Below are 26,788 nucleotides of genomic sequence, written 5' to 3'. Positions count from 1 at the left end.
TTAAAATTTGTTCCTCAGTCTCACTAGCCACACTTCAAGTGCTCAGTGGCCACACGTGGCTAGTGGCTACTATGGCTACAGTGCAGCTGTAGAACATTTTCATCATGACAGCAATTCTGTGCTGGGTGTTCATTTTTATTCTTGTTAATTAAACACTGCAGTCAACTGGTTCTTCATAGATGATACTCCCTTTTCATTATCCATTAATTTTTTAATCATTTTTTAAAATTGAAGTATAGTTAATTTACAATGTTATGTTAGTTTCAAGAGTACAGCAAAGTGATTCAGTTATATTTATATTATATGTATATATATATTCTTTTTCATATTCTTTTCTGTTATAGTTTATTGCAAGATATTGAATATATTTCCCTGTGCTATACAGTAGGTCCTTGTTGTTTATCTATTTTACATATAGCAGTGCATATATGTTACTCTCCCACACCCCATCCATTAATTTTTTTATCAGTCATTAAAAAATCAGTATGTTTTTTCATTTTTCCAGGATCACTTTTGCTTGGAATGTTGAATTATTTATTTTGATTGATTAAAAACAAGCTAGATAGTATGGGGGTGGGAAACCCCTGGATTAGGCGAAGATATGGATGGTTTCTAGTCTTGGCTTTGACCCATCTCACTGTGTGATCTGGGACCAGTTACTTCAGAGTTCGTTGAAAGTTGAATACACCACTTTAATATCAGAGCTTTACACTTAAAGTGCATTGAGCTGGAAGAGTTATCCAAAATAGGAATATACTGACAATTCACTTATAAAGTTACAATGAGAAATACAGCAGTTTTTTTTATATTAGATGGAATATTAAAAGTCTAGCGCTTGTTCTTAAAGCTTCAAGTCCATTAGATACTGCCAGATTATTCTCCACAGTAGTATAAACTTATATTCTCTTAGGAAATTTTTATAATTTTTGTTTATATTATTTCTATGAAGTTTTTGTCTACCAATAACAGTCCAATTACATTTTTTCTGTTCTTGGCTTAAAGGAATAGTATTTAGGGGATCCTTATGTTTTGAGGTGTGATTATAAGGCAGTAAGACTGATTCCACTAGCCATACAGAAATTATTTTCATTACCTTTTAGTCATAGTTCATTGTTTGCAGTTTTAGGAAGAAATAGCAATTCAAAAAAAACAAGTATTACTCTATCGTTTTCACCAAAAAAATTGCCATTTGTCATATTTAATATTTCAAAGTATAATTATTGGCATTATTCTGCAGTTTTAATAATAAAGTAAGATTATTGCCAACTGTGGAAACCTGTTGTGATGATTTAATTATTTAATACTTTTAATATTATTTAATACTTTTCTAATTTTTTAAATCCATAAAATACTAAACAAAGAATCATCATTTAAAGCTAAATATTGTATCGTCAGTCCAATTAGGATAGTGAGATTGTTTCTAGTTTTTTTTTGTCCCCCCACAATCAATAGTCTCTGTTTAAAATGTAATAATATTACCACCTGTGTCCTTTGCCAAGTGTTTTAAACAGATCTGATCTCATTTTTGTGCAATGGTTTTAAGTGGAAATTTGGGTTTGATTTTAATTGATAAATTTTCATCTTTCTTTTCATAGCCTATGAGGAAATTACATTTTCTGAATACTTAAAAACTCAGAAATTGACCCCCAACCTCCAATATTTTGTCCTACATTCAATTGCAATGACATCAGAGACAGCCAGCAGTACTATAGATGGTCTCAGAGCTACCAAAAACTTTCTTCACTGTCTTGGGCGGTATGGCAACACTCCATTTTTGTTTCCTTTATATGGCCAAGGAGAACTCCCTCAGTGTTTCTGCAGGTAAGACAGGCATTGGTTTTCTTATCTCTTTTAAACTGATACTTGAATAACAGATGAAAAATAGAAAGACAAAAATGAGATTTAGTCAAGATTTAGTATATGCAAACATATACTTTGTTGTTCTACTCTTTTATAATCTATTTGCCTGCCTACCTACTTACCTAAATGCTATAATCAGTCTGGCCTGTTTTTGAACTTTATAAAATAGAGTCATACTGTAAATTCCATTTTCCACTCAGTATTATGTTTCAAAGCATCATCCTTGTTGTGTGTGGTTATAGTTAAACTTATTTTCATTGCTATATAGTATTCCATTTTGAATATACCACAAGTTATTATTCCATTTTTCTGTTGATGGACACAGGGTTTTTCCAGTTTTTTGTTGTTATTAACATCCTGTGTATGTTTCAGAGTATACAAGTTCAAGATTTTCTCTAGTATACATATCTAGGAGTGGAATTACTGAGTCATGGGATATATGAAGGTTCATACAAGATAGTGTCCAGTTGTTTCTCCAGAGAGTTGTACCAGTTTACCTCCCCCAGCAGTATAGTATATAAGAATTCTCATAGCTCTACATCTTTGCCAACATTTGGTGTTATCAGACTTTTTAATTTTTGTCAGTCTAATTCACCTAAAGTATCATCACATTGTATTTTTATTTTACATTTCCTGGATTACTAATGAGGTTGAGCGTCTTCTCATATGATTATTGGCTATTCATGTTTTCTCTTTTGGGAAATGCTTGTTCATGTCTTTTACGCATTTGTCTCTTGGGTTGTTGTCTTTTTCTTATTGATTTGTAGGTGTTTTTATATATTCTGAATACTGATCTTTTCTCAGTTAAATGTGTTGCATGTATCTTGCCTTATGGTATTTATGATGCGTGGAGGTCATTAAGATTAATGTAGTCAAATATAGCAATCTTTTCTTTTATACTTAGAACTTTTGGGGGTAGTAGAGCATGGTAGTTAAGAACCTGGACTATGGAAACAGACTGCATAGATTTAAATCCTGGCTCCTCTATTTATTAGCCATGTAACCTTGGACAAGTTTCTCAATCTCTTTATTATGTTTTGAAAGAATCAACTTTTGGGTTTTTTGATTCTCTGTATCCTAGTTCATTAATTTCTGGTCTTTATTATCCTTTATTTTGCTTTCTTTGGGCTTTGTTCAACTCATCCCTCCCCTCCCCTGCCCTTGCAAATTCTTAGGCTGAAACCTAATGAGTTAAATAGTCACCTTTTTAATTTTCTAATATAAGCATTAATATGGTAAAGTTCTAACTATTGTTTTGAATCTTACACAGTTATTATATATTATTTTCATTTTAATCCTAATTATCTCAATTTCCATTGTGATTTCTTCATTGACCCATGAGTTATGTATTTTTAAATAGCTAATCTGGTTGATTCTTCTGCTCTTACCATCTCATTTAATTCTACTGTGTATAGAAAATATGTTTTTATGGTACTAATTCTTTGAACTTTATGACTTAGTATCAATTGATGTCATCAACTTGATGACAACTTGATGTCATCAACTTGATGACTTAGTCATCAATTTTTATAATTTTTCCACATGTGCTCAAGAAGAATGTGTTTATCTAGTTGTTGGTTACAGGGCTCTCTAATTATTGCTCTTGAAGTCTGATAAGTCAAACTTCGAGTTGTCATTTTCAAACTTTATTTTTATTGAAGTGTTTTTTCTTTGATCTGTCAATGATAAGAGTGATGTGTTTTGAAATCTCCCATTATGATTTTTGATTTGTCAGTTTCTCCCTATAATTCTGTCAATTTTTACCTTATATTTATTTTGAGGCAATTTATTAAGATTATATAAATTTATAATTGTTTAATCTTCCTGATGAATTTAATGTTTTGTATAGTCTGCTGACTTTCTCCATCCCTAATAATACATTTTTTTCTTAAAGTCTAGTTTATCTAATATCAAAGAGCTACTCCAACTTTTTAATATTTGCCTGTTATATCTTTCTCCATCCCTTTATTTTTCAACTATATTTAGAGCTCTAAATAGCATATTATTACATATTTTTAATTCCATCTGACAATTTCTATCTTTTACCAAGTAGTGTAAGTGCAGTTAACAGGAGTCTGTTCCTTCCTTCAGAAGTATATAATTTTAAAAGTTCCTCTAGTTTATGCTCTGGGCAGTTAATGCTTTCTAGTTTGTGTGCATATGAAAATAACTTTTTTTTTTTGCCTTTTTTCTTGAGTGAATATTTGTTAGGTAAACATTTCTATGTTGGCAGTTCTTTTCTCTCAGTACGTTAAAATTTTATTCCACTGTCATTTGGGTTCCATTTTTGTTGTTGAGATGTTTGATGTCAGCCTAATTGTCATTTCTTTATAAGTGATATCTCTTTTTTCTCAGGCTGTTTTTAAGATATTTTGTCTACAGTGTTCTGCATTTTCACTACAGTGAATTTAGGTATTGGTTCCTTTGTATTTATCTAGCTTGATATAGGTCAAACCATATGAAATTAACAATATTAAAACATTTTGACCTACAATTCCATATGATTCAAACAACTACATTGCAAGTTCCTCTATCTTTGAATTGTCATTTATTATTTTAGAAAATTATCAGTCAGTATCTTGCAAATGTTGTTTTCATCCATTGTCTCTTATTTTCACCTTTTTGGAACCACAAATAGGTATGTTTTAGAACTTAGCATTCTCTCTTCCATGTTTTTTAATCTCTCTTTCATATTTTCTATTTCCTTGTCCTTCCTGCTACATTCTGGGTACCTAATAAAGGTCTGTTTTCCAGTTTATTCTCTTCACCTGTAACTAATCTGCAGTTTAACCCTTTTCTTTTACTCCAATATTTTTATCGTTCATTTTTAGAAGTTCTGCTTTTTCCCCAAAAATCTTCCTGTCATTGTTTGATAGACTCTTTTGCTTGGTCACTTCTTTCATATACAGATATTTTATATTCTGCCATGTGTTGTTTCTGTTGATTTACGTTAATGATTTATTTTCTTGTGCCATGCTTATTTTTGACTGAGAGTTTGTATTTGATTGATTTTAATCTGTGGAAATCTGGGGGCCCAAATTAAGAATGCTTTCCTTCAAGAATTATTTGTGTTTTCCTTCAGCCGGAAGGCACTAAGACTTGGGACCATTCTAACTCCCTTCAGGGGGTCTTTACTTAATAAAGAAACCCCAGATACAGCTCCCACACTGATACGGGCAACACGACTTGTTTGTTTGTTTTTTTTTTAATTGCAGTGTTTGTTGCTCAAAGCTTTGAGTTCAGCTCAGGGTTTGTACTGTGCATATGTGTGTTTGGGGTTGTGGATTTCCTATGGACATTTCTCTTATTTCCTTCACTCTCAGCAGTGCAATAAAAATTATGTTTAATGTAAGAAATAGTCTTTTGTTAGTAATAGGAGGTCCCTTCACAGTATCTAGTCCAATATGTGATTTTATGAATGGTGGTAAGAATGTTATAAATTTGAAAGTAACTTAATTCTGAAAGATAGGTCTGTGTAATTCCAGACAAGTTCTTTCTCCTCCACCTATTGTCAAAGTAGGGATGAATGGGCAGTGTCATGTCCCCCAGGACCAGAGGTCCTCCTATCAATTGAAACTAATAGGGGAGTTGTATGGGTTTCTTAATCATTCTTTTCCTCTTCCTGTGGCTTTGCCCGATTCAGAGGGAGCTACACTACTTTCTCTCATGTTCCCACTTGCCACTTACTCCTACAGAACTTTAGGGTAAGGAATAGGGACAAAATCAACAGGTCACTGGGGAGTGAGCAGAAGATCACTGGCTTCCTTACCAGCACTTTATGAAAATGGATTGTTTAACCTCATTCTTATTTTTTCACAAAATCTATTTATTTCCTTTCCTAATTCATATATTTGTAAATATATATTTAATGTTTGTTTATTTGTTATTTTTAAGGGAAACAACATTTAAAAGTTTCATTTGTCCTGTACTGATAAAAAATTTGAATGACACCCTTATGTGTTGAATTCTAGACAAAGGAAATATTTTTCGCCAAAGATGATTGTAACCTTCTTAAGGCTGAGGTTTTATCAGCCTTCTGTATCTTTTTATCCTCTGCAAGCCTATCTCAGAATTTTGTGTGTGGTTCATATTTAATGTTTGTTATAAAAATTATATCTCGCTCTCTCCAATTTGAAGTGAATTGAAATTTCAGGGAATGATATAATTAAATGTATATGTATTTGTGTAGATAGATAGATATTAAAGACAACAACAAAAGACTGTTATATTTGAAGTAGTATATTAAACTTCTGGGTGGTTCTTTGGCAACTCTGAGTTCTTCCTACATATTATATATATGAATCTGTGTGTTTATAAGTTATAATAAAATGCATTTACTTGGCCTAGGGATATTAACTTTTAATTTTATATTTGATTCCCTGCATAATGCTTTACAATTTCATATAAATATTGTTCTGTTTATATCCTAAAGTACTAACACTACCACCATCTGTACATCATAGTCTACACTTTTTATCACCAGGTTATCAGAATTAGGTATCACCTGTTCTGTGATTTCTAACCACCGTTTTATATTCTGTTTTAATATAACCCTCTTAAGCATTTCTCACAGCCAGTTACAGTGTGTTCTCATCAAGGCTACTGTTATAAATGGCATGCATGTATATTTATGTGAAGGATTCAAAGACTTTTGTAAGTCATATCCTTGCATTCTAAATGAACTCTGCATAAACTATAACATTTTAACTACTGGAGATAACTTTCATGAATGACCACCCTTTGAGGTTTTTATCAATTTAAATAGGTAGGGGTTTTTTTCAGCAAAGAAAATGAAGCTTATTTATTGTACTACCTATTACCCATTGATATGTCAAGATACATAAATTGGACCATACTGGAAGAAAGTCATTGAAACCTATATATTTTTCTAGTCTAGCAAGCCATAGAATTTCCCCTACTGTATATTCGTTGGTTAATATTTTTTCTGGCACACTGGGCAGGATATGTATGCAGTATATAGGTTTTTAAACTCTCACACTATATCTTCCAAACAGAAGTCCTTTTTAAGCCCTAACCAAGTAATTTGTTTCTGTTATCTGTGTGGTTGGTAACATGGTAGCCTTTAGAACTACTTTCTAGTTCAGAATGGGTTTCATATACTGTGTCGTGTTTTCATAACCTATGAAATGGAGCAGTACCTGTGGGAGCAAACAAACTCTACATTTTTTTTTATAAATAGACTTAGACTGCCTGGAGATTGTTACTTGTTTTTTGTAAAGAGAGAGAATTTAACTAATAGTTTACTAGGTAATTCTGCCTTCCATTCTTCAGATTTTAGCCTACATTTTATTTCCTTTTTTTCCTTTAATGTAATGGGATTGTTAAAACATACAGAATGAATATGTTTTACTTTTAACATGTAATATAAATTGTGTGTGTGTGTGTAAAATCACCACCGAATATTTTGTACCAAGTATTCGCATTCAAATATCATTTTCCTGAGTATTGTATATGGAAAATTGAATAGATGCATGATCTACCTCAGGAAATTGTGGAACACACGTTGATTAAATTAGAGCTTTTTAAAAAAGAGAATGAAAGAACACCAAAAGTCCAAAACATATAAGTAACTTGCTCAAGATTATAGGAATAGCATGGAACAACAGGAAAGGGAATCTCCCATTTGATACATTCAATCAGTAATGGAAGAAAGAATGATGCCCCAAATGGGCCACATAGATGCTACTATGATTTTGTCATAACCATGGAATTGGTTTTTTAATATAAAGTGTAAGGTATTTTATATTTTGTCTTTTTTCCTCTGCTTTAAAAAAATAACTTCTTTAGTCCAAAGTCCAAGATCAAAACCTACACTTTACTGAATGTTGTATTGTTCTATTTGGAGAACTCATAGTATAAAACATCTCTCAGACCAAAGTTGCCTGCTTATTTTCTTCTGTAATAACCAAGCTTTTTTTTTTCTTTTTCTTTTTTTTTTTTTGCGGTACGTGGGCCTCTCACTGTTGGGGCCTCTCCCTTGCGGAGCACAATCTCCGGACACGTAGGCTCATGGGCCATGGCTCACGGGCCCAGCGGCTCCGCGGCATGTGGGATCTTCCCGGACCGGGGCACGAACCCGTGTCCCCTGCATCGGCAGGCAGACTCTCAACCACTGCACCACCAGGGACGCCCCCAAGCTTTTTTATTTAGAGAATTTTCAGAAATCTAAGAGGTGTTTGTTAACCTGGATCAACATATTTGAAAACCAAGAGAAGCCTTAAAATTGATGAAAGATTATACTGATGGAAAATTTTATGAGTTTATTTATGGCTTCAACTGCATGTGAAGTCAGAAAAAGCAAAATTGAGATGGTTTTTTACTGTCTGCCCCCAATGTTCTTACCCCTTCACCCCAACAAGTGTGGGCTAGATTATGGATCTAGATTCTTTAATTGTACATTTTTTCCCCCTCAACAGCATTCTCCTTAATCTCTCTTCTTGTAAAAATCTCCCTACTATTTTGCTAGTGATATGACAGAAAAACTTAGAGTTGGAAGAATGCTGTTATATTGTTTTGACTGGTTGTCTAATTTTACAAATGAGGAAAGTTAAGGTAAAGAGAGGCTGAGACTAGAAACCAGATTTCCTGGTATGCATTCTACACAACTAACTTCTTCTACAATGTTTCTTTAAACAATGTTTTCTGGAAAAAATTAAGAGGAGATAGTTAATTAAAATATTGTTATTTGGGGGGATTTTTAAATATTTGTGGTTTAACAACTTGTAATTTGCTATGATTTCTTTCCTCACAGTCGATGCATAGTCATTCCCCCACCACCACCCACCACCCCCGCAAAAAAGACAGGAGAGAATAAGGGCCATTCTTACCGTGTTCTAGAAACATGTTCTGATTCTGTGCCCAACAGGAAATACCAGTTTAGATGAATAAAGAAATTATGTCAAATTCCTAAATTTACCTAATTGATAAAGGTAAAAGGAGAAACAGACCATGAGCAAATCGATCTCCCCCCCACCCCTATAACTTGTATGTATGCATTTGATAAACAGTAATGCAGATGAGCCCAGTAGCAGTTATGTTTTATACGTTTTGGGGACTAGTTAGCATTGATCTGTTTTATGCTCCAAATCCCATTGGTTTCCTCCCACAGTGTCATAAGTAGAACTCCACGATACACCTAGGTGCAGAATCTGGCCCTATGTCTAATTGTTGGTAGATTTGACCAATGCAAATGTATGTGTGTGTGTATTTATGTAAAGCTTGATTATTGAATCAAGCCTTAAATATTTGAAATTAAATGTTAAAAAATTGCCAGAGTGAATTTAAAAGAAACGGATTAATTAATTGGACATCAAGTATATAAATCATATGGTTAAGAAATATTTTCACAGTGGATCGCTACACACTATTGTTTTGCAGCAGTGCAGCTGAATCGAACTGCATTGAAATATACCAAAGGTTCTTAATCTAGGGTCCATAGGTCCTTGGAACTTATATATAACAGGTTATATGTATATCTTTATAAAAATATTGGTAGTTTCATCAGATTTTCACAGGCATCCGTGACCTAATAAGGGTTGAGAACCATTGTGAGAATTTTCTATAAAAGAAAGCATTATTTTTTTACTCAGATAATCATCCTTAAGAGCTTATAAAAAGAAGAGGTTCTAAAGAGTGAATAGCAAAGGTGCTTCTGGGCTCTAAAGACCAGGGAGAGATGGGAAAACTTGAAAATATTGCTATTGGAACTGTAATTTACAAGCGCCTCTTCGGGTAGATGCAAGCAGATATCTGTGCTCTAGTGGTGTGGGGGAGAAGTAAGTTCAGTGCAGTGAACCAGAGTGTACATTTTAGAGCCAGACCAATGGGGTCAAATTCCGGTTTCACCATGTGCTAGCTGTGTATCATTGTGCAAGTTATTTAAACTCTCTGTGTTCCAGTCTCTTCAGTTTTTCCATGGGGATAATAATAGTAGTATCTACTTCATCGGTTGTGAGGCTTAAAGTGAATTAATATCTAGAAAGTGCTTAAACAGTACTTGCCTTAGTAAGTACTACATAAGTGTTAGGTGTTACTACTCTTACTGTTACTATGATTATGATGATTACTGCTGCTGTTGCTGCTGTTGTAGAATGCTACCAGGGCAAGTATGAGACCAAGTTAGGGACTGAGCTAGATTTGTGTTCTAATCCAGTGGGTCAACAAACTTTTTCTGTAAGGGTCAGATAGTAAATAGTTTAGGCTTTGCAAGCCATATGGTTTTGGTTGAAACTATTTGCAGTCTTAGACAGTATGTAAAAGAATGGACGTGGCTGTGTTCCAAAAAAACTTTATTTACAAAAATAGGTGGTAGTTTTTCCGACCCTAGTGTAATCAACGGGATAGACTTGTACCTACAAAACATGATAATAATTTTTTTAAAACCTTGATGTTAGGAAATTATAGAAAATTGCCTGAGTGCAATACCTGGTATTTATTAGTCATTCATTAAGTATTTGATGGATAAGTGAGTGAATAGTTGGTATTTATGAATTGCTGCAAAAATTAGGTGTTAAAGGGCCCATAGAGCAATATTTCTCAAGCTTTCACTTACGTCAGAATTTAACAGATTACTGTGTCCCATTCCCAGAGTTTCTGACTTGTAGATCTGAAGTGGGGCCTGGAAATTTGCATTCTAATAAGTTTCCAGATGTTGTTGATGCTGCTTGTTTAGGGAACACTGCTGAAGAGGAAGCAGCCAGGGGAATTGCTCTCCGGGCCCAATTCTAATCAACAAGAAGGAAAAGATTTAGTTAAAGTGACAGAAAACTTGTGAAGAAGCATCTCTGTCATTTGTTATAAGTTTGATTATTTTCATTTCTTCCCATTTTAATTCAACAGCTATTTTTTAAGCGTCTGTTCTCTACTTTATACTCTCCTAGGTGTAGTGGATATATATGAAAAAGAATATGATATAGTCAGACTTTGATGGCAGTGTCAATAGTGTTTACTGTAGTTGAGGAAAGAAAATAAAATGCACACTCATAGACCAATTAAAGAATAAGAAAACATATTTCATCAGGTTCCAGAGTGTGCAATGCAGGAATGAATGCCATCAGTACTCAGAAATGATTTGAAGGAGCCTAAACAGATATGACATGAAATTAATTTAATCAAAGCACACAGATGACACTTAGGAAGTTATAGGAATCTCAGACTGCTCTGTTAACCCATCCATTTCTAGAAAAGAGCAAGAAGATTGGGCTCCACTCTATGCTAAGAACCATCAGTGGTCTGACCCCACCTTGTCATTGGACATGGTCCATTTCTGTGAGATACATAATTGTTCTAGAGGCTCTTGATTTAGGCTAGCTTCTCAATTGAAGTATTGTTGACATTTTTGGCAGTATAATTCTTTGTTGTGATGTTGAAAGAGCTGTCCTATGCATTTTAGGATGTTTATTTAGCAGCATCTCTGGCCTCTATCCACTAGATGCCACTACCTTCACCTACCTACTTGTGACAGACAAAAATATCTCCAGACATTGCCAAATGTCCCCCGGGGCAAAATAGTCCCTGTTTGAGAAATACTGGTTTAGTCCAACTCAGTATATATTTAATTTGGTGTAGTCTACTCTAGTTAAATGTTGACAGGCAGGGAGAATAAAATGTTCTTTCAGGTCTTTCTTACATTCTTCTTACTCAACTTTTGGTTCTATAATCTGGAAGTATGTAAAAATTCTTTAAGGAACAGAACAGTTTAAAATCTCTTGGCACTTGAATCAATGGAATAATTCATGTAGGTCATTTAGCAAAGTATACCTGTCAGGAGATGTTAAATAGCCATTAAAAAGCAAATTTTGGGGTAACATATAATCTTAGTAGGTAGAAAAAAATGAAAATACTGAAAAAAAATAATAAAGCACACAGACACTCACTTTTATAAGGAAATGCAAGCCCTATTTCCCACCCTAGAATTCCACCCCCAGAGTTAACCATTGTTAAGTTAGTTGCATATCTTCCCATATTTCCCATGCTTATACAGATATCTATGTATGAACATGTATGTATATGCATACTTAAAATGTTAAGGGCTGAACAGTTCTCTGGTATATGGACCTATGTGCCATAATTTATTTAATCATTTTCCTATTGTTGGTGTCATCATGCTTAATAAAATTATGTCTTTATTATATAAGAAATACGGGGACTTCCCTGGTGGTCCAGTGGCTAAGACTCTGTGCTCCCAATGCAGGGGGTCCGGGTTCAATCCCTGGCTGGGGAACTAGATCCCGCCTGCATACCACAACTAAAGATCCCGTGTGCTGCAACTAAAGATCCCACATGCCACAACTAAGACCCAGTGCAGCCAAAATAAATAAATAAATATTTTTTAAAGAAATATAATTTCATGTACAGAAATTTTGGAAAACAGGAACAGAAGTATTACTATTGATTATTATAGTTAAATCCCATCACCTGTTAACAATAACCATACTAAATATTTTGGTATATTTTCTTTTCCTTTCTTTCAATCCACACATTTAAAGAATACATGTAATTACAATCCTCTTAATTTTTTTTAATTTGGGCATCTTCAATTATAGCATAAGCCAACTTATAGCCATCATCTTTAAAAACACATATCTCAGCTTAAAATAGATAGCAGTGGAAGGCCGGTATAATAATAGGCATTCTTCAAATTCAGGGGTCCTTAACCTGGCTTCCAATGCCTGGAATAAATCACTTGGGTTTCAGGAGTTTGGGGGTAAATACCCTGAAATCTCATGCCAAATTTTGTGGGTGTAATGTGCATAGCTGCATTTTTTAGGAGGTTCTTAGTTTCTGTCAGTGTCTCAAGGGATGTATCACAGCTCAAAAAGGTTAGGAACCACTGGGATGTACTATTTCAATTGAGAACCGTCCTTATTAAATTAGAATAGCATTGTAGAATAGGTTAACCAAAAGCTTGTCTCCCAATAGTTTGAGGACTATTTTTTGAATAGGCTTTTTATAAACTGTAAAATCCTAGAGGGTAAAATAAACAGTGACATACCTCATTTTTTGAGTCTTTTGTATATGATTTTCCAGACAGTTTTCCTTCTAGTTAATAGTTGATATTGGCATGGAGATGATACATAAAGTATAGGGGGTAAGCATGATGATGTTTGTATGATCACTTGTTTGTTTTTCCCTTGAGGAGAGAGTATTGTGTGGGATAAACTGCAGGGTGGTGAGATAATCCATCATTTTGAAACCTGTTCTCTGGTGATGGATGGATAGACAGGTAAAGTAACTCAATAATCTTCATTTTTTGCCAGGTTGTTCACAGATCAGTGAACGTTGTCGTTAATAAAACAATGGAATGCTTTTGTGTCCTTTCCTGCATTATTCCTCAGGTTTTGACAGGACAAGTCTTTTAATTTGGGAGTAGCCTCTTATTAAAACTTATATTACGGGCTTCCCTGGTGGTGCAGTGGTTGAGAATCTGCCTGCCAATGCAGGGTACACGGGTTCGAGCCCTGGTCTGGGAAGATCCCACATGCCGCGGAGCAACTAGGCCCGTGAGCCACAACTACTGAGCCTGCGCGTCTGGAACCTGTGCTCTGCAACAAGAGAGGCCGCGATAGTGAGAGGCCCGCGCGCCGGGATGAGGAGTGGCCCCCGCTTGCCACAACTAGAGAAAGCCCTCGCACAGAAACGAAGACCCAACGCAGCCAAAAATAAATAAATTAATTAATTTTTTAAAAAACTTATATTACACTTAAGTGTGTGTTGCTGGAGCATTTATTGTGACTCTTATGAATATATTAGAATTGTATTGGCTACACAAATTATACAGTTTCAGGTTCTACTTTACTTCCCCTTCAGTGCTAATTCAGATACTAGATTAAACTCACCCAATCATTTTCTCCTCAGGTAACTACGCCAGGTCTATGTGTGCTATTCCAGGTCTTAAAATAATTCTGATAACTTGTATTAGAGTGAAAGGTGGCTGACTATATATAGGGCAAGAGTGATATTCGAATTAAGTCCAATGATATTTGAATTAAGTCCATGTTTAGAGCTGAAATTTTAGTTTGATTAAATTGAAAGGTAACACTGTATGATTGCATAGACTAACTTAAGTATCATTCAAAACAATTCTTAACCCATCTCTTTGGAGCCAATATATTATTGTGCAACTGTAATAGAAATAATATTTGAAGTGTGTTTATTTTCAAGTCAATTCAAAGAGCAAAAAAAAACCTTAGGGCAGCCAGATTACAAAGATCTAAGGCTTTATTTGCCAGCTATGTTAGATAGCTGGGTTTCCAGGCGTTCTCTGCTCTTCCCTTATTTAATTTGGTTTTGTTCCAGATTGATCTAATTAATGTGATCATCTGTAGTTGTAACAAAGCTGTTCATTTCCAATTATTCATCAGTTTATATTCTACTTTGGTAAGGAGTGCTCAAAAACTGAATCTTTTTATAAAATACCTGTCGTACTTCCAAGAAAGAAAGTTTTCCGTGTATTATAAAAGTATCAGTCTTAGAATTGGGTTCTGATTCTAGCTCTGTCATGTTGTTACTTGCATGAACTTGAACATGTCATTTAAATTCTCAGAGCCTCAATTGTTTTACCTGTCTTATGGGTAGTTAAATCTAATCCTACCTCCTGACCTGGGCTATTGTGAGCCTTAAATGTGATGATGTTAGGGAAAGTATGTTGAAAATTGTCCAACACTGATGTAGGGTATTACAACAAAAATTGAATGACTTCACAGTTTTGGTATTTAGAATGAATGTTTTTGTAATTACTGAAACATTAATTTATATATTGTAGACCAGTTTATACAAACTAGATTTAGAATTTAATTATGTAATTAAATTACCTAATAATTTGAGTCTGTTGATAGATATATTTGCGGTATAAAATTAAGTCATCTCTATGTCTCCTGTAGTTCCTAGCGCGTAAATGGGTACTCCATAATTTTTCTTTTTTTACTATTGAATTTGGTATACTTTTCTCATACATAGGTAACTGCTTAGAACTTTGGCTGGCACATAATAGGTGCTTAATAAGTTAAATATTTTGAAAACGGAATTAGAAATTACCATGGAAAGAAATTAAATACTGCAGGACAGAAACTGTTTTATCTTTCAGATACTAGAGAAATAATTTGTAAAGGAGAGCTCTCTTGGGGCTGAAATAATTAATGTAACTTAACCATTCCTCCTTATTTTTCTATCTGTTCATGCCTCATCTTCTCCCCTCTCCCTAAATTAGGCAGTAGGTTCTCACTTGCCTGATATATTGAAATAGAATAAAAGTTTTGCCAAAAAAACACCCCACTTCCATATGGCAAAACTTCACCAATTTTAATCTCACCAGTTTAACATTCATAACAATTTGAATGTTTTTACTTTATACTCTGTATGTAAACAGTTTGCTAAACAAATGAGTAGCATAAACAGGAAGGTATATTTAGCCTACTCAAGAAGCCAAACTAGTTTCAACTAATTATTTTAATTACTCCTACAGTTTTTAATTCACATACATTGAATATAATAAACCTGTAATTTTTAACTTACATTTAGACTGGTATCCCTACGTTAATTCATACAAGTGCACATGTATTTGTAAACAGCCATATTTTTCAAACTTTTTGCTTACCCAACTAGAGTTTTTAAAAGAAAAATGAATATATGTATAGCTGATTCATTTTGTTATAGAGCAGAAACTAACACACCATTGTAAAGCAATTATACTCCAATGAAGATGTTAAAAAGAAAAAGAAAAGAAAAATGGGATCACAGTGTGGCTTTTTTTCTTAAGTAAATCTCTTTTATATTTGAATTTGAAAATACTCATTTTTGAATCTATAATCTTTAATTGTGGTCCCATATGCATAGACCCATATTCTTCAGGTGCATTTAAAAATAGAAGGAATTAACTCTAAAATAACCTCTTTTGAATTATACACATTTGTTGAATGAACAATTAACTTTGATCCTAATTTTATGTTTTAACATATCATATTCCTAGAGGTAGCATAGTTTAGTAGTTAAGAGTAGAGACTCTGAAGCCAGACTTGCTGAGTTTGAATCCTGGCTCTGGCACTTACCTACTGGTTAACCACCCTGTGTTTTCAGTTTCCTCCTGTATAACAATGGAATAACAATATAGGGCTGTTATGAGGATTAAGGAAATGAATATTTGCAAAGCTCTTAGAAGAGTACTTGGCACATGATAAGCACTACATGAGCCTTTGTTATACAAAATTTTAAAATTTCCAAGTTTCTTAAGTTGTGCAGATGAGAATTTGCGTTCTTAGGTATAGTGGAGTGGTTCCAAATGCTTAATGAATTGAGAGCCAAATTTTTGACTGAAGTGTTTCCACCTTCCATGATGTCTTCAAAATCAACACTTAACTGTCATCCTGTAGTGGTCCTAGTATAGAGGTGGATGTACCAGGATCAGAGCCACTGCTGTCTGAAATCTAGTGCAACACCTCCTCCCCTGCCTAGAACTGGCTTTCTTGCTTGTCCCTTTTTTGTGAGGTTAGACCTGACTTTTCCCTGCATTGTGGTAGTGCATGTTATGATGTACTTCTTTCACAAACAAATCAGTTGAAAACAAACATTAGTTTTCTTTGTATTTCTAAAGTAGAAATAAAACCCATTATTGAATGTCTGTTTAGGACATGAATCTTTTAGTGCTTAAAATGGACTCTTTTAAAACCAGCAGACTAAGGCAGTGTCTGTATGGTACAGATAAATCAAGTGTAAAGCAGAAGCATTTGGTCATCTTCTTTCAAATTTTAACTTAAATATTCTGGCCATAATGAGACTATTACTTATCTCCAATACAGTTTTTGGTATATAATAATTAGAGATCTGGGCTTTCCTGGTGGCACAGTGGTTGAGAGTCCGCCTGCCGATGCAGGGGACACGGGTTCATGACCCCGTCCGGGAAGATCCCACATACCGTGGAGCGGCTGGGTCCGTGAGCCATGGCCGCTGAGCCTTGCACGTCCGGAGCCTGCGGGAGAGGCCACACCAGTGAGAGGCCCACGTACCACAAAAAATAATAATAATAATAATTAGAGATCTAATATTATCAAAACTTACATGAGAAAAGATATTGCTTTATTCCTGAATACTGGCTGGGGTAGAAAAGAATTTTCCTTGGAATGTAAACTGTGGAGCTGGTATTTTTAAGGGCCCAATAAACATACTGATGCTCTTGATGTTCAGTCAGTTGAGCAGACTGAATGTTTCTGCTGTTAACCATTCTTTATGGAAATGATCTTAGTCACAGAATACTAATAAAATTGGCCTGATCACTGCATTCAGAAAGGTTTTTTAAATACCCTCATATATGATATATAGTTAGTGAGATTAAGAAAATGAATCTGTCAACCTTGCAGATTAAGCTTGAGCGTCTATGCATTTTGTTCCTCCTGGAAGATGTCAAACCATAGGTAAAATCTCCCCTAAGTAGGAATGTTTTCTCTAGGGATACAAAGCTAAGTTTGAAAACGTAAGTGAGTTTAATTCCTTAATGTCAGTTTGGAGCATGTAGTTAATATGTTGAAATGGTATGAGAAAAACACGCTACTTGTCTGTGGGAAATAAAATCACGGTAGCAAAAAGGACGCCGAAGACAGCAAAGCACAAAAGCATAGCGAAAGGTACTTGGGCAGCTTTGAGGTTCTCTGTGATGTAGGATGCTTTCTTGTTTTGTTAAGAATAGGATATTTAGACAACCAGTAGTTCTCAACCCCTTTCTTTGTCAGCATACATGGTGCATCCATCCTTATGCATGTTTGACCCACTCAGGCTTTGGCCTAGTTGAGAGGCTATAGTCTCTGCATGAGTCTCACTGTAACGCCACCTTTTTTTTTTCTCACAAACTTAAGGCACACTGTCTTGCAGAATACCAAGGTTGAGAACCACTATGTTATTAAACTGAGCATAAAATTCATACAAAATCTGGAATTCACCTATGAGTGATGGCTTTTATCACTTTTACCTTACCAAATGGAAGGTAGCTTATTAACAGCCAATATGTATGTTTCCTTGTGTTCTAGGAATAAAGGAAAACATAATTTTAGATGTCTTGTTCAGAAGAAAAAAAATAATATATAAGATATATGAACTATATCTGTGGTTCTAGATTTTTATGTATTTTTAGTTCCATAAAGCCAATTGAAAGATGTATCTTCAGCAGTGCATATATTCAGTAAGCCTCAGATTCTGTTTACTCTTTTGCTGTTTTCTTTCCTAACGTGCTACTGTACACTTCCTGGTTATACCTTGCAGCAAGTTGAGCTTTATTTTTTTCCTAAAAGGAAATAATTTTTTCTCTTTCTGCTTATCAGAATATCCATGCTTATGATAAGAAATTTAGACAGTATAGAAGGTATGAAGAATGTAAAAATTAAGTTGATGAGATAATTTTTTTTAATCAGAATTACTTTGAATCATTTTGGTTTTTAAAATAGCCTTCATAACATTTATCCTCTTTACTTTGACCATCCTGTTATTTACTTAGTATCACAGCCTTAATTTATGCATAGTGTCAAAACTACTCTAATGCTTGAAAACTAAAACAGTTCCTCCAGATTGCTCAATATGGTAAGTATCATTGGATAAACAAATTTGTTGTTGTTGTCTAAGTCTGAGAATGTTAAAGCTTTTTTTTTCCCTACCATGGCTTCTAGTGTTGTAAGCACGTTTTGCCTTTTTAAATATTTACATTGTTTATTGACAAAGGAAAAAACTGATCCTCCTGTAAATAACTTGATAAAAACTTGAATTTCCCATTAGAGTTAAAAGATGTACGCTTGAGTCCATATACTGGGGAAATTAAGTTATGGGAAAGGATTACACGCACCCTCTTTTTTTTTTTAATGTGTTTTCACAAGGTTCCAGTGAGGACTGGGAAGAAGAGTGTATATTTCCAAGGTCAAATTATCAGAGTCGAAGCATTTTTTCCCAGAATGTAGGAATAGTGTAGAAAACAGTTCAGTGTTTATATGTTTATGTACTACTTTTTTACAAGAGTAAAGAATACTAGTTATTATGATTATTAAACTAGAAACTTGAAGTTTCACTGAAATCAGCTTTTTCTACATTAGAAAGTTTAAAATAAACCTGTAAAAGGCAAAAAGTTTCTGAGACCTTGGAGACTTAAACTGGTTCTGATCTCATTTTTTTTCCTTTCCACTGAATATGTCCTCTTGGAAACGGATATCTTCCCTGGCCAAAGATTGAGCCAGTAACGTGTCTTGCAGATGTGTACTCTTGATCACGAGGAACCTAGTAAGAGTGTTCATTATGTTTGTTACCGCCAATACATTGGCAGTTTTTGTGCATTCTTTGATAGCCATATGCGTTTTGTCTAAATACCCATACACTGTCACACACACTCAAACATGCATACACTCAGTCACTCACTCACTAGGTCACAGTTACTGAGTTTTTTACCAAAGACCTAAAACTAATACTTTTTTACATGAAAAGTTAGGAGAGCGTTGACTATAAATTTGGGCTCTCTGTTTTATCATATGCAAATTTAGAATAAAAATTAATTTAATAAATGCATGTATTGAATGCTTTATACTAGCTTTTCTGTAGGTGCTAGACATACATTGTTGGAAACAGAATGTCTCTGGTGGGGTGGAGATGTTGAAGAGTGTTGAAGAGTGTTGGATGGAAAGACAGTAGACAAAATTTAAGAGAATTATATGTGCTGTGCAGAAAATACAGGGTGATATGGAAGGAAGTGACTGTTGGTTGGGGCAGGGAGGTGCCCCATTAGATGCTGTGATGGTCAGGGAAGGCCACTCGGGGTGGCATTTGAGTGTAGTGACACCACAGATTGTACCCTTTCAGCTTTCGATGATTTGAGGAAAGGGTCTAGGCAGCGGGAACTGTGTCAAATGTCTAAGGTGGGGTCTTCTGAGTTATAGAAAGGTTAATATGACCGGGACACAATGAGCAAGTTAGAGTGGACTTTGTGACAGTACCCCAATTGAGGCCATGGGTGAGCATACAAATCACTGCTACCTGCTCTTTGTAGCATCTCTGTGTCCCAATAATTTCTTATATGCAAACTTTCTATCTTTTGAAATATGATTTCCTGTTTGAGGATTACTTTTTGACTTCTGTGGAAAAATATGCATCATGTTTAATTTTCTTTATTGGTTTGATGTAGTTGTATGATTCAATAGCTTTGATGATAGGACCTCCGCTGAAGGTCTAGAGAACTTTAAAAAAAGTAATAAAATGAAGCATTAAATCCAGGACACAGAATGTTCTGTGTGTAAAAATAGATTAAATAAGAATAATACATTAATGTGAGCCCTTGCCATTTTTCCTCTGATCTCCCTCCAAAGCTGTCAGGGCCTTGTGCCCAGTATTTATCTTAAGCGGCAGAGAAGGTCTCTTGCCACCTTTAGGAAAAACTCTGGTTAAGGCAAAGACCTACTGTTCATTTTTCATATATATTGAATAGAATCCCACATTTATAATTTTAGAAATGAAAACAGTGCCTTACATTTTACATTAATGAATTTGAAGAATATTTTCAAAGATTCTTTGTTTTCAAATTCTCAAGCATTAATACAGTTCAGATTTTATTCTTGTAATTTCAAAATTAGTACAAATAAATATGTATAAAATAGTTCTTCCATTTTGAAGGTAAAGAAATTAGATGAAGAGATACTTTTTGTTTTGTTGGATTTGTCCTGGGAACATTATATCCACACAGTACATTTTTCTTGTAGCAACAGATGCAGTAACCCTGAAGTCTTATTTTCTTGTTACATTAGTTTTTAATTAGAGAAAAAAACTAGTTGGAGGCAGTTACTTTCTGTGAAATGTAATGAAGATTTATTTTGGAAGTGACCTTCAGTTTATTAGCTGAAGCAGTAATCAGCAGAATTAATAGAATAATCAAATTATATACAAACTCATAAATCATCATGAATAGTGCTGTCAAAAGTTCAGCTATTAATGGGTCCTATTGTTTTGCAGCTGTATTAAAAAAAATTACCACTGCTGATTCCTACCTTGATAGGCACTAAAATTGGATTTTTAAAGGCTATGTAGGATAAGGGCTACCAGCCAAAAATTTTCACAACTGTTAATTTATCTGTAATACAGTTTGATGTCACCAGGGCAAAGTTGAAAGTGAGTACAGTGTTGATGTGCTTTGAGTAAAATCTAAATCACTGTTGGAAGCAGTACTCACTTAGACTTCTGTCAGTTTAAATGTCTATTTGGGGTTAATGGCATCAAAGAGTTAGGTTATGCTCCAAATATATACAATTATCTGAATAATATATTGGATAGATATTATGTTGCTTTTATGAATTTTATTTGAGCTTGTTATAAATAAGTAATTGAAGTGGCAGTTTAATATATGAAACAGAAAAAATATATCTCATTAGACTCAGTGCTTCTTAATTCTTCAGGAACTTATTTACTTGGATTCGCATGTTCTTTTTAACTTAATTACAGTGGGACAAATGAGAAATTTCTTGCTGCTGAGCTTTGTATTTTTTACAGTTGCATGTACGGGAATGGTAGATCTCCATCACCCATAGCTGATGATACTTAAACTCTAACCACAGCTTTGTGCAGTCAAGCATTACATCTGTCAGAGCCTATTAAAATAAATTTATATTTGAAAAAAATCTGAGACTTTGTGAACTTAGAAAACAAGTTGTCATTTTTTCTAATTAATGTGCAGTATAATTATTTTATTTTGTATCTTTGAAAGTGACATTTTTCTTTGTTTCCTTTTAGTTTGACAGAGGAAGACATGTTCACAAGTGAGGAAAATTGTCTTTATTCTCTGTCATTAGGCAGACCCAGATATGAATTTCACATGAATGACCATTGCTTATTTTTCAAATTTGTATTTTCATTGTGTTAATTTTAATGTCTGAAAAGTATGAAGAATATCTCTGTATTAAATAGTAAATAACCAAAGTATAAAATGTGTTAGCATTCTAAGTAAGAGGAATTCAAAATAAGGTTTAACCTTTGATTTAACACTGCCTCTCATAGGTAGATTTTTTTTAATCTAAAGGAAGCTGAGATAATTCACAGGCTTTCCCAAGATTCCTCCATTACTTGTTACAGTCAATTTGAAATGGAAACACCCTACTGGTTTTCAGAAAAATAAATTGTGGCCACCTCAGAACATCAAATACCTTTCCCTTTTTCAGTATCTTCTATAGCTAATAAAATGAATGAACACTGTCAGAATTCTACCAATTCTGTTAACATTTGCATTTTGCTGTGTCTTTAATGGATTTCTTTTTCTTTTAGAAGATCCTTATTTTAAATTGTAATGAACAACATCCTGAATAATAGTCGTTTAACATAGAACATTCATGACAAGGTAAATAAAAATATCAAAAGAAAACGTAGTGAACAACTGAGGCATAGGGATTGCAATTACAAATGTCTCCAGGGACCAATCAGGTCACAGAAAGGAAGTGAAGTTGGGAAGGACATGGTGGGAGTGGTAGCGACCACACTGAACTGTTGAGCACAGGATGCATCTAAAGGGAGCAGCTGCTATACGACCCTAAGTCTCAATTGCAGACCCATTGTTGTCAGATTTTCTCTTATTCAGAGAAGCTAGAGATCCAGATCGTTTTTGCCAAGGGAATTTTTTTTAACTGTGATGTCATACAAAACTTATCTACAGGCAGATTTATCCTATGGACTTCCAGTTGGCAACTCCTTGCTATAGATAAATGACAATTTTTATTTGTGCATTTAAGAGGCTGATATTTTTCACCAAATTGAGATTTTTCGAAAATTATTATAGCCATTCTAAAATTCTTCTTCATTACATCAAACTCATTGTTAGCAACTGTGGTAGGTAGTGTATTTATACCACGCGCATACCATTTCCGAAGTCTAAACTTGGATTTTGAGTTACTATATAAATTGAGCACCCCTTAAGGAAACCACAAGCATTCCAGCGATATTTTTCTTGTCACAAGTCGACAGCCTAGAAATTCTGGGGTTAACCTTTGACTCTGTCCTAATTACTGTGTTATTTCTTCTCAATTTCTTAGAGTTATGCTTTCCTCAGTTTCTACTCTTCTGCCATGATCCAGGACTTATCACTTAACTGAGTTCCTGCTGTAACCCTTAGCAGTCCTCCTGCTTCCAGTATCTGCCACCTTCATTGAGATGACTTGTCACTTCCAGTGGCATTCTGTTGTCTGCCACATCAGATCCAACGCTTCTACATACCTTTTAACCCCATTCCATAATCATTTGATCCTTCAACTCCTTCTTGTCATTCCCCAGTTTGTACATCCATTCAGTTATTCAGATATCTATATACATTCTCACCTTTCTACATTTCCTTATATTTTCTCACCTTTTAGAGTCTGCCCCCACCCCTAACAGCCTACCCTATTCCTCTTCCAAGGCTTGATTCAGGCCCAGCCATCAGATCTTCCAGTACCTCTGGCTGCAAGAAGCTGTGTGCTTTTCAGCAAGTAGTTTAACTTCTCTGATGTTCTGTAACAGGGAATTGGTCCAGCTGTTGTAAAGGTTTTCTCTGTTTCTGACATTCTGTAATTCTGCCTCCTCCAACATGTTGACCTCTTCCTTCTCTGAACTCCCTTTTAGAATGCTTTTAGTCTCTACCACATAATATAATCTTCAGTTTTTCTCTAGTTATTGCACTTAGTAATGTCATTTGTCTCATATGCTTAACAGAGGGCTAAGTCCATGACTTAATACTTTTGCATCTATTGCAGATTAGTGCAGGGCAGGTAACTGGTTGGGTAATTTGAGCACTTTCAGTCTCATAACACAGCCCGAGGTGAATCATGGCTGACAGCTCTACCTTCAGGTCCCAGGCCAGTACCATTAACCTTTGAACTGAGAAGGTTTGCAGGCCTTTTCTAGGATTTGTCCAACAGAAGTGACTCTACTTTGTTTTATTTTACTATATGAATTGCCAACAAAGGAGAAAAATGAAAGGATCTGGGATCGCAGAGGCCTGGATCACTTTTGTGTGTGAACCATCTCAGTTTAAAATGTGACAGGCTTGGGCAGGGGTTCAGGTTGGGAGGGGCAGTTGAAGGAAATCAATTGCTGTGGTTTGTAGAGAAGGTGTAGAGGGTGCATAGTTTAAAGAAGGAGCCCAAGGAACCACAGAGGAATAAGGCTAACTATTCGACTTGAGAGTCAGTTTTGTAATAAATAGCTAAAGGGTGAAGTTATTGAACATATAATAACCCACAGGAGGAAAGAACATGGTTTTTGTGAGGTAATTATACCTCAGCATCTAACAGGGTTCTTTGAGAGGGGTAAATAAGGTGTGAACAAGGCGGAGCCAGTGAACAGTTTAGATTTTCAAAAAGCCTTTGATAAGATTTTATACCAAAGACTGCTTTAAAAAATGTCCTCTCCCCATGGGGTTGGGGATAATGTTTAGTCATGCAGAGAGATCTAGTTTAAACACAGGAAGGAAGAAACAAACGGGTGGTTTAAATGAGCTCTTACTTGCATGGAGAGATTTTTACAGTAGGCTCTCCTAAGAATCAATGTTTAGGTTTTTTTTTTTTTTTAACATTTTTATAAATGATTGGGGGGTCAGCATAGTAACTCTCCCAGATGCTTCCCAATTTATAGTTGACACTGAGAGCTTGTAGATAGTAAAATACTAAGCTGAAGAGTATTAGCTGAAGGACTGTTTCACAAGGCAATGTGAGAAGGCAGGAAAATAGCATGAAAGACTATGTCTGAGAAGATGGCTGTGCACATATTTTTCAACTCATGAAAGGGATCCAGGAGTCATTATGTAGGGATCTCTGAAGATATTTACTTTGGGTATTCTTGTGTCTACATTCAGAAAGACTTACATAATACTTGACATAATCATAAAGGTCATTAGAAATAAAAGAGTATATTATTGTCCTGATTCAAAATTGATGCCTTTTTACCTGTGTTATTTGTACAATTTGAGTTTTGAAGACTATGCAGGAAAATGGATCAAGGGTTTGAATAAGGATTATTCAAACAAGAGATGAGTATGTCATTTATAGAATGTCAAACAGAGAAAGTCTGAGAAAGGAGATTAATCAAAAGAAATCTCATGGAGAACATAAGTTGGTTTACTGTAGACTTGTTTGCTACATCCCAAAAGTTTGAACAAAAGGCTTTCTTTTGAATTTGAAAGATCTATTTTTAAATGAATTTGCCTTAGCAGACATGTGGCAAATAAGAAACATGAGGCTGTTAGCCTGAGTGTTCAGACTGAAAAATGCAGTTTTATCAAGAGCTTAGTTTATAATATGTTTAAAGAGTAGCCAGGAAACACCAGTGCTTTTTCATTAAAAGCTCTGTGGATGTCATTGTGATGGGCTGTATTGAAGAATCATTGAGTTGGCATGGTGATTCTGGCCCTTTTACAAACCAGGGAGCCATTTTACACAAGAACTGTAGATACAGAACCTAGGTTGTGACCCAAGCGTATAAATTGACCCCCAGTATTTTTGGAAGACTTTATTTTTTAAAGATTGAATGATGACTTGTACTCTGTAATTTATGCTAATTTATTCTGGGCCCCTGGTGCAGTTATTAAATACAGATCTGTTTCTGTCATCCAATACATAGTTTTATTGTGACTTTTCCTATAGAAAGTTAAATTTAAGGACAGCTGGAAAAGCTGGAAAAAAAAAGAATATATCATCTACAGAATGACACCAAGAACAGAGGAAGCTAGATATATGGCTAAGATCTATAAAATAGGGGCAGTTTCTGGGAGTGAGTTTTCTGAAGGCTATGTATTGCTTTTTGACAGCTTTTTCTAAGTTAAGCATGATGATAATGCCTTCCCAGAGTGACGGCAGTGCCTAAAGGGCAATCCATCTGTCCACAACCTTTTCAGTGAGTGTGAAATTTGCATCAAAAGACCCACTGACTCAGATACTTATACCATATAATTTCTTGAATCATTAATAATGCTGTGCCCTTCCAGGCCCATGGTAACTCCTTGAAAGCACAGAAACTAATCCGTTCATTGTGCCCTCCTATGTAAAATTAGTATTAAGTAGTAATTTTGATGAATGGTCAGGAGTTAGTGATTGTTGAGTTTGTAACAAATAGCTGACTCTAATAACCACACCCCAGGTGGAGGAAGAGGGTTTCTGCAGGAGCCCTTCAAAGCGCTGCTTGTACGGGAAGACTGTACCAGACTTGAGCAGTTGGATTTGATCGTTACACACTTCAGAGGGGAGACTGCTCTCATGGATATGTGCATTACCTTAAACTTGTCTTCAGGAAGATATCTTCCTGCTACATCTAGTCCATCAGCAATTCTTGTCAGCTTTATGTCTCAAATATGTCCCCAATCTCTCCACTTCGTCTCTGTTGCCATGACCCTGCTTCAGGCTGCCATCATCTCTCGCTGGTCTACTGCAGACATAATTGGCCTCCCCTTTTCCACTCTTGCCCCCTTGACAATTCTCCAGACAGCATCCAGGCTCATTTTTTTAAAAAATACTAGTCTGATTATGTCACTGTCCTGCTCAAAACCTTCTGGTGGCTTCTCATTGTTCTTAGAATAAAATTCAAAGTCTTTGCTGTGGCCTTTGAAGCCCTGCATGGTCAAGACCTTGGCTATCTCTGTGACCCCATTTCATACGATATTTCTCCGTAAGTCACTACATTCCAACCCCTCTAGTGCTGTCTCTCTTCCTCAAATACACCAAGCTACTCTGCACTTCCAAGTTTCAAGTTTGCTGTTTCTTCTGCTTAGTATATTCTTTCTCCAGATCTTCACATAGTTGATGTCTTCTGGTCACCTGGGTCTCAGCTCAAATATCAGTTCCTCAAAGAGGCTCTCCCTGATTATCCTATCTAATGTTCAGACCCATGTATCACCCTCACGTTATCCTGTTTTACTATTTCAGAACACATATCACTGTCTACTATT

General features: G+C 35.0%; 1 protein-coding gene across 1 annotated transcript in view; it reads left to right on the top strand.

Moving 5' to 3' along the window:
* The window catches only part of CHM (CHM Rab escort protein), a 198,859-nt gene that overhangs the window by 90,930 nt on the left and 81,141 nt on the right, over nt 1-26,788 (top strand). The window contains exon 8 of the mRNA XM_082681443.1: nt 1,596-1,821. Coding sequence (XP_082537569.1) covers nt 1,596-1,821 — 226 coding nt within the window. The remainder of the gene's footprint in view (nt 1-1,595; nt 1,822-26,788) is intronic.

Source organism: Grampus griseus, assembly GCF_964374135.1.
Source record: "Grampus griseus genome assembly, chromosome: X".
NCBI lineage: Eukaryota > Metazoa > Chordata > Mammalia > Artiodactyla > Delphinidae > Grampus > Grampus griseus.
The sequence above is the reverse complement of the archived record's forward strand: the minus strand, read 5'-3'. Positions and strand labels throughout refer to the sequence as shown.